At 37.1% G+C, this 9,016-nt stretch overlaps 1 protein-coding gene across 1 annotated transcript in view; it reads left to right on the plus strand.

The window, feature by feature from the left end:
• LOC138320647 (contactin-3-like) overlaps nt 1-8,965 on the plus strand; it is a 32,928-nt gene extending 23,963 nt beyond the window's left edge. Inside the window, exons 14-26 of the mRNA XM_069263777.1 lie at nt 2,704-2,985; nt 3,426-3,592; nt 3,803-3,929; nt 4,063-4,230; nt 4,796-4,942; nt 5,183-5,277; nt 5,666-5,758; nt 6,102-6,252; nt 6,368-6,489; nt 6,706-6,895; nt 7,286-7,401; nt 7,723-7,900; nt 8,323-8,965. Coding sequence (XP_069119878.1) covers nt 2,704-2,985; nt 3,426-3,592; nt 3,803-3,929; nt 4,063-4,230; nt 4,796-4,942; nt 5,183-5,277; nt 5,666-5,758; nt 6,102-6,252; nt 6,368-6,489; nt 6,706-6,895; nt 7,286-7,401; nt 7,723-7,900; nt 8,323-8,441 — 1,955 coding nt within the window. The 3' untranslated portion in view covers nt 8,442-8,965. The remainder of the gene's footprint in view (nt 1-2,703; nt 2,986-3,425; nt 3,593-3,802; nt 3,930-4,062; nt 4,231-4,795; nt 4,943-5,182; nt 5,278-5,665; nt 5,759-6,101; nt 6,253-6,367; nt 6,490-6,705; nt 6,896-7,285; nt 7,402-7,722; nt 7,901-8,322) is intronic.
• Nucleotides 8,966-9,016: the final 51 nt, after the last annotated feature.

Raw genomic sequence — 9,016 nt, forward strand, 5'->3', positions numbered from 1 at the left:
TACAGTCTTTGTCACTCAGCTAATGGAGTGTGTCTAAATAGCTTAATACAGTCTTTGTCACTCAGCTAATGGAGTGTGTCTAAATAGCTTAATACAGTCTTTGTCACTCAGCTAATGGAGTGTGTCTAAATAGCTTAATACAGTCTTTGTCACTCAGCTAATGGAGTGTGTCTAAATAGCTTAATACAGTCTTTGTCACTCAGCTAATGGAGTGTGTCTAAATAGCTTAATACAGTCTTTGTCACTCAGCTAATGGAGTGTGTCTAAATAGCTTAATACAGTCTTTGTCACTCAGCTAACGGAGTGTGTCTAAATAGCTTAATACAGTCTTTGTCACTCAGCTAATGGAGTGTGTCTAAATAGCTTAATACAGTCTTTGTCACTCAGCTAATGGAGTGTGTCTAAATAGCTTAATACAGTCTTTGTCACTCAGCTAATGGAGTGTGTCTAAATAGCTTAATACAGTCTTTGTCACTCAGCTAATGGAGTGTGTCTAAAATAGCTTAATACTGTCTTTGTCACTCAGCTAATGGAGTGTGTCTAAATAGCTTAATACAGTCTTTGTCACTCAGCAAATGAGTGTGGCTAAATAGCTTAATACAGTCTTTGTCACTCAGCTAATTGAGTGTGTCTAAATAGCATAATACAGTCTTTGTCACTCAGCTAATGGAGTGTGTCTAAATAGCTTAATACAGTCTTTGTCACTCAGCTAATGGAGTGTGTCTAAATAGCTTAATACAGTCTTTGTCACTCAGCTAATGGAGTGTGTCTAAATAGCTTAATACAGTCTTTGTCACTCAGCTAATGGAGTGTGTCTAAATAGCTTAATACAGTCTTTGTCACTCAGCTAATGGAGTGTGTCTAAATAGCTTAATACAGTCTTTGTCACTCAGCTAATGGAGTGTGTCTAAATAGCTTAATACAGTCTTTGTCACTCAGCTAATGGAGTGTGTCTAAATAGCTTAATACAGTCTTTGTCACTCAGCTAATGGAGTGTGTCTAAATAGCTTAATACAGTCTTTGTCACTCAGCTAATGGAGTGTGTCTAAATAGCTTAATACAGTCTTTGTCACTCAGCTAATGGAGTGTGTCTAAATAGCTTAATACAGTCTTTGTCACTCAGCTAATGGAGTGTGTCTAAATAGCTTAATACAGTCTTTGTCACTCAGCTAATGGAGTGTGTCTAAATAGCTTAATACAGTCTTTGTCACTCAGCTAATGGAGTGTGTCTAAATAGCTTAATACAGTCTTTGTCACTCAGCTAATGGAGTGTGTCTAAATAGCTTAATACAGTCTTTGTCACTCAGCTAATGGAGTGTGTCTAAATAGCTTAATACAGTCTTTGTCACTCAGCTAATGGAGTGTGTCTAAATAGCTTAATACAGTCTTTGTCACTCAGCTAATGGAGTGTGTCTAAATAGCTTAATACAGTCTTTGTCACTCAGCTAATGGAGTGTGTCTAAATAGCTTAATACAGTCTCTGTCACTCAGCTAACGGAGTGTGTCTAAATAGCTTAATACAGTCTTTGTCACTCAGCTAATGGAGTGTGTCTAAATAGCTTAATACAGTCTTTGTCACTCAGCTAATGGAGTGTGTCTAAATAGCTTAATACAGTCTTTGTCACTCAGCTAATGGAGTGTGTCTAAATAGCTTAATACAGTCTTTGTCACTCAGCTAATGGAGTGTGTCTAAATAGCTTAATACAGTCTTTGTCACTCAGCTAATGGAGTGTGTCTAAATAGCTTAATACAGTCTTTGTCACTCAGCTAATGGAGTGTGTCTAAATAGCTTGATACGGTCTTTGTCACTCAGCTAATGGAGTGTGTCTAAATAGCTTGATACGGTCTTTGTCACTCAGCTAATGGAGTGTGTCTAAACAGCTTAATACAGTCTTTGTCACTCAGCTAATGGAGTGTGTCTAAATAGCTTAATACAGTCTTTGTCACTCAGCTAATGGAGTGTGTCTAAATAGCTTAATACAGTCTTTGTCACTCAGCTAATGGAGTGTGTCTAAATAGCTTAATACAGTCTTTGTCAACTTAGCTTAATACAGTCTTTGTGTCTGCATAGCTTGATACAGTCTTGGTCACTCAGCTAGTGGAGTGTGTATGCATAGCTTGATACAGTCTTTGTCACTCAGCTAATGGAGTGTGTCTAAACAGCTAAATACAGTCTTGGTCACTCAGCTAGTGGAGTGTGTCTGCATAGCTTAATACAATCTTTGTCACACAGCTAATTGAGTGTGTCTAAATAGCTTAATACAGTCTTTGTCACTCAGATAAAGGAGTGTGTCTAAATAGCTTAATACAGTCTTGGTCACTCAGTTTATGGAGTGTGTCAAAATAGCTTCATACAGTCTTTGTCACTCAGCTAATGGAGTGTGTCTAAATAGCTTAATACAGTCTTTGTCACTCAGCTAATGGAGTGTGTCTAAACAGCTAAATACAGTCTTTGTCACTCAGCTAATGGAGTGTGTCTAAACAGCTAAATACAGTCTTTGTCACTCAGCTAATGGAGCGTGTCTAAATAGCTTAATACAGTCTCTGTCACTCAGCTAATTGTGGCTTATACAGAATGTTAATAAATATGGCCTCTGTCACTGATGCAGTGGATCTTTATGGTTTGTACTTCCATTTGTGATTAAATTTTCTTCAGTTCTTGTTTTATTTTTTTGGTGTGACATACTGGTATTTATTTTCCAGCTTTCGCACCAACATTCAGTAAATCACCAATGAAGGAGAGTCAGGACGCCGCTCAGCGTGGTAACCTGACTTTGTCCTGTAACCCAGAGGCCGCACCTAAGGCTCAAATTGAGTGGCTCAAAAACGGTAACATGCCACTCTCAACAGGAGGAAATATCGAAATCCGTGTCAATGGCGACATACACATCAGCAACATTAACCAGAATGATGGTGGATTCTACACCTGTAAAGCTGTAAACAAACATGGCGAAGCTCAGGATTCAACTCGGGTCAACATCAGATGTAAGTTTTATACAGATTCAACTCGGGTCAACATCAGATGTAAGTTTTATACAGATTCAACTCGGGTCAACATCAGATGTAAGTTTTATACAGTCAACATCAGATGTAAGTTTTAAACAGATGCAACTCGGGTCAACATCAGATGTAAGTTATATACAAATTTAACTCATGTCAACATCAGATGTATGCTTCATACAAATTCAACTCAGGTTAACATCAGATGTAAGTTTTATACAAATTCAACTCGAGTCGACTGAAGTTGTAATTTAGATAGAAAGTCATAGGGTTCAACTCAGGTCAATATCCTGTATATTATAGCGAGGAAATGAGACCATAAACCTGTAATGGATATAGAACATCAGGAAACAGTGCTCTTTTGGTAAAGTCTTGCATTTGGTTGATTTTTTCTCCTGTTGAGTGTGAATATTATTGTTTTACAGTGGGAACATCTATGAACAGGATTATGGCACCAAAAATGGAGGTCAACCTCAACGATACTGCCTTCCTTCGATGTGAGGCTTCGTATGACCCTATTCTCGATCTCATGTATGCTTGGAAATTCAACGGCAGAGAGTTGGATATCGCCAATGATGTACATTATACATTGGTAAGTTTTCAGACACTAAGTACCTTTATGTTAACAACTCCACTTCTGTACATTCACAAAGTTTGAATCCATGTAGTATCATTATATTGGTATGGTAACCATTGCCTAAGTTTGAATCCATTATATTGCCATTGTTTAATTTTGGATGATCCTACAGTTTTTGTTGCATTGTAAGGACTATTATTAAGCAAGTAACTTTTTCGTTGCCAGGGCACCCATTCCAACTCCAAAGGATTGTACATAAAGAATGTCCAGTTTAAACACGAGGGCGAGTATGAATGTGTTGCTAGGACACCACTCAACGAGGCCTATACTGCTGGGAAGCTCGCTGTTCTGGGTAGGAATTTATCATCTTGTTCATTTCTGAATATTGATAAAAAGTTTATAAAAATGAGAATCAAACACAGAAAATAAAAAAACCCTATGTGAATCTGAATGACAATTTGCCATATGATCATGTGATGTCACAGGTCCACCTGGAGAATGTGGAGGTGTGTTTGCCGATCCTCATACCGTCACGACGACCACCATCATGTTGTACTGGTTCCCTGGAGACAGTAATGGCCGCCCTATCGACTACTACATCATTCAGGCTGAGGCTGTGATCCGACCAGATGTCTGGGTTACTGTTAGAGCAGGTCAGTAGAGATCTATGATAAATCCATCTATGTCAAGTACAGTCAAACCTGTCTATAACGACCACTGAAGGGAAAACACAAAAAGGTCACTATACACAGGTTTCCTTTATAGTTTAGTTCAATATACTAGTATACATGTCTGTTTCAGCTATAACCAATAATTTGTTTATAAATGCAAAATTGATATCAAAATACTTGCTGATCTCTACTCATTATTACCTAAGATCTGTCTATAAAGGCCACTTCTACATACTCTATAAATAAATATAAGTATGAATCAATAACCTGTCTATAAAGTAAAGACTTCATTCACCTAAAGGCCACTTTTATCAATGTACACCTATATATAAGGTCACAATAACCCGAATGTAAAAACGTCTCTATATAAAAATACCTGTCCAAAAATGCATTTATCAATCATGATTGTACAAAGACAATCCTGACAAAACTCTCTATTTCTATTTACCCATCATTAATGACCTCTCTAGACAGATTTGTTCTTCTTGAATACTTCCATCAATATCATCTGAAAAATTCAATAAAAGTTGTGTTAATTTGTTTTCAGGAGTACCTGATATTGAGACTGTTATCGATGGAAATGCACGGGACATGAGAAACATTATGGTCTCTGGCCTTGACCCAGGAAATGGCTATAGGTTCAGAGTACAGGCTGCCAACTCCTACGGAATCGGAGTCCACAGTAAACCATCACGTAAGTCAATCAAAATTAGGGGGGAAAACCCTGGAATAATAACACTTAATGGCCTTGATAAAAGTGCAGTTGTGGGTTTTAAAGTAAGAGAAAACAATAAAGTACCTCGGTAAAAAACTTTTGGGGTTTTAAGTCCAAATGACAGGTTTAACTTATGCAAATACCATCCCCAAAAACCCTGCTTATTAATGTTTCTTTCCAACGATACAAGACTGAAATGCTACAGCAATTCTTTTACAGAGGTTTACCAAACCAAGCCTGCTCCCCCCTCTAGAGCCCCAACAGGTGTCAATGGTGGAGGTGGCAGTGTGGGTGATCTCACCATGGTCTGGGAGGTAAGTCAGGAACTTTGGGTGATCTTACCATGGTCGGGAGGTATGTCAGGTAGTGTGGGTGATCTCACCATGGTCTGGGAGGTAAGTCAGGAACTTTGGATGAACTCACCATGGTATGGGAGGTATGTCAGGTAGTGTGGGTGATCTCACCATGGTCTGGGAGGTAAGTCAGGAAGTGTGGGTGATCTCACCATTGTCAGGTAGTGTAGTCAATCTCTATATAGCAAAGTCCTTTAATTCATGGTAGAATGAAAGTAAGATTTATGAAATTCCTTGATATTAATACTAATTTTGTTCTCATTTGAGGTTTTCATTAAGACATGTAGCATGAAATAGTTATTTTTTACTTTACCTTAACAGCATATGTTTTCATGGTTTTCTCCCTTAGGTACTCTCCCAAGTTTACCGTGGAGGTCCAAATGTGCGATACATGGTGTACTGGCGAACCTATTCCAATGACCCAAATCACCAATGGAGTTCGGTATGGGACAATTAAATTTGATAATCCTTTTCTCTTCCTTTGGTGGCTTAAATACACTTGAATATTAAAACTCAGTAAATCCTTATGTTAGAAGACTCAGAACAATATCGGATACAGTAAAGTCTGCTGAAAAACAAATTGTGTATATGCGAGAGTAAATTAAAGGTAAAGATCCCAAATTTGATTTATCTTTACAATCAAAACCCTTCAAAAAATATATATACATACTAATCATTACTATGATTTTGTGGGGTTCATTGTAATCTAGTTTAATTTAAATTACTTTTTAAATAGTCGTTTTATTCAAGGTCGTTAATATAAAATAACTTTTTCTTTACAACAGCGTGAGATCAACAATGTGAACACAACAAGATATACTCACCAAGTTGGTGATACCAATTATTACATGAAATATGAGGTCAAAGTTCAAGCATTCAATGACTATGGCAGGGGGCCTAACTCCACGGAAGTCATCATCTACTCAGCAGAAGGATGTAAGTAATCAATTCTTAACTTGGTCAGTCTATTTCATCTACATGTTCCAGAGAAAGGCAATGGTTTGTATATAAAATTCTAATAGCTAAATCTTGTGTGACCTTGACATTGCAGTGCCTGCTGCTGCTCCAGAGAAGGTCAATGCTGAAGGCTTCAACTCTACAGCCATGGAAGTTTACTGGACACAAGTACCCAACACCAGAACAGCCATGAAAGGCCTCGTCAGGGGTTACCAGGTCAGTACTGTCACTGTTCAAGTTATTCAAGAGGAGTATTACCACAGATTATCTCCCCTTAGATACCTTGATCCTCAAATAGGAGTTTAAGTTTGGACAGGTTTGTGTATAGATATCCCAGGTTGACTTGAATTTATAGAATTCAAATACAAATATATCCCTATTCACCAAAGTTAGGATGGACTTGTATTTGATATATGCATTTTATCCATACAGATCAACTACTGGGCAAATAATAATGAAGACCCACCATTAAAACAGTTTATACGTTACCAAGGACAACGAGATGCAGGCCTTGTGATTGGTCTAGAGGCTGACAGCTACTTCTGGTTTGATGTACAAGTATACAACACAGCTGGGCTGGGACCACTCAGTGAGAAGTACACACAGGAAACAAAAAATCCAGGTAAGTTCTCTGGTACCGCTTCATAGTCGTGGCGTGTTAACTAGCTTATGCCAAAGTTAGAAAACTTTACCTGAAGTATGGCACATTTTGTTCTTGTAACACATCACTGGCTGTTATAGAAAAATGAAACTTTAGGCAGGCGAACTTAACTCATTCACCTGTAAGGACGTATTTAAATTCACCTCAAACAAGGACTAGAACAGTCTTTTATGAAATTTCATGGGTGAATGAGTTAATTAGCATCTCTTTGTATTTACATATCTGTAATAAGGATCAAATGTGGCTGATTGTAGGAGGAGGGACCTTATTCTGGATAACGTATCAAAATGAGAAATTTCATGTTTTGGTGTTAACATTAATGTAATGTTAAACTTATGTGACTGTTTACAGCTCCATTCCTGTACCCCCAGGAAACGCATGTCCACTCCCAAGGGGCGGAGGCCGTTAGGATCACTTGGAGAGGTATAAGTACCTCAGTAGCAGAGGATACTCTCCGAGGATATATGGTAAGTTATATGGGGTTAAGGGCATTAGGAGATTCCTACATGAAGCCATTCAAAAGTTTAAATCTATCCAAAAAAAAAAATCCTTTATATAAGGTTTGAATCATAAGGTTATACCAAAGAATTTTGTTAGTAGTTGAGATTACATGAAAAGGTTGGCTCCTGACACCTATTGGAAATAAAAAACTTATCTATGAACTCCAAACCAATTTACTTAATTTACAACATAGGATTCTAAACCATTATTACAGTTCCTTCTTTAAATTAACCTTAGTCAAAGGTGACCAGTTTCTTAAAACATCTCCTAATTTTCTTTTTCAATAGATCTACTACTGGCAAGCCAATGAGAATTTCCGTACCGCCACAGAGGTCAGAGTTGACAGAAAGCCCACTGAATATATTATCCAGGGACTTAAGAAAAATATTGTGTATGCTGTGAGAATCGCAGGGTACAGTGGAGGAGGAGCTGGTAAAAAATCACCCACAGTTTTCTTCACTCTAGGTAAGAACAAGATGTCAAACTTACAGTATCATCTTACTATCACCCTGCTATTAGAAATACATATACAATAAACATCTAAGTTCAATTATTATATATACTATATGTATTTTCTATAGATAAAAGCCTATTGAGGATTTAGCGGTAAAATAGTGTCAATTATTCAGGCTAAATACAAAATGGTTGTCACAGCAGGCATCTTGGATTTCAACTAGGAAAAAAATGATATAGTTTAACAATACTGTAGGTCATATTTATCTGATATTGATCAAAATATTGATCAAAATTCACTGACCTACAGTCAAGGTCAGGGGGACGGGTCAATGTTCATACATTAAAAGGTCAAGGTAAAACTTATTGGGTCCCTTTGTGACTTGCCAGTCCAATAATATAAGACTTTTTTAAGTGATTTTCTTGTATTACAGGTGGTATGGTGTATGTGGACCCAACCCTGACAGAAATCCGAGCCTCAGCATCAACCAACTCCTACTCGTTCGTTTATGTTTTATGCATCGCCATAGCGACATTGTTATTACAGAAATAAGTGCTTAAACAAGTTAAAGAAGCTAACATGTCTATTTTTATGAAATCATCTGGTTTCTGAAGAAATTCCATTTGTAAGCATGGTAAAAGCATATGTGTACATTTGACATTCTTTGCTCACCTGTATACATGTAACCATGAGATACCACTAAGGTTTATCTAACATCTTCTAAATGCTATACATGTACATAATAAAGAATGCTTTAAATTCTGGTTCATTTGTCCAAACGGCGACCTGACATCTACTGAAACTTTGTAATGTCAAGTGTACACATGTATTGATGCCTTCTATATTCATGTATGATGTAAACAATGGTATGACTACTATGCACTTGTAAATGATAACTGAAATATAGAAAGGAGAGAATGATTTATGTTGTTTATAAGCTAATAAAATATTGAGGTTTTTTTACATACTGCATATTTTAAAGATGCTCCACCACTGACAAATGGTAATTTTTCACTATCAAAAACAGGAGCAGACGATTTAGTATTTTTCTACAGTTACAAAAGTTACTTACTTTACACCATTACCACCATTGAAAAGTTTGAGCTTCTAATTTTACTTCAAGTTCA

Source organism: Argopecten irradians, chromosome 4 (assembly GCF_041381155.1).
Source record: "Argopecten irradians isolate NY chromosome 4, Ai_NY, whole genome shotgun sequence".
NCBI classification, from domain to species: domain Eukaryota; kingdom Metazoa; phylum Mollusca; class Bivalvia; order Pectinida; family Pectinidae; genus Argopecten; species Argopecten irradians.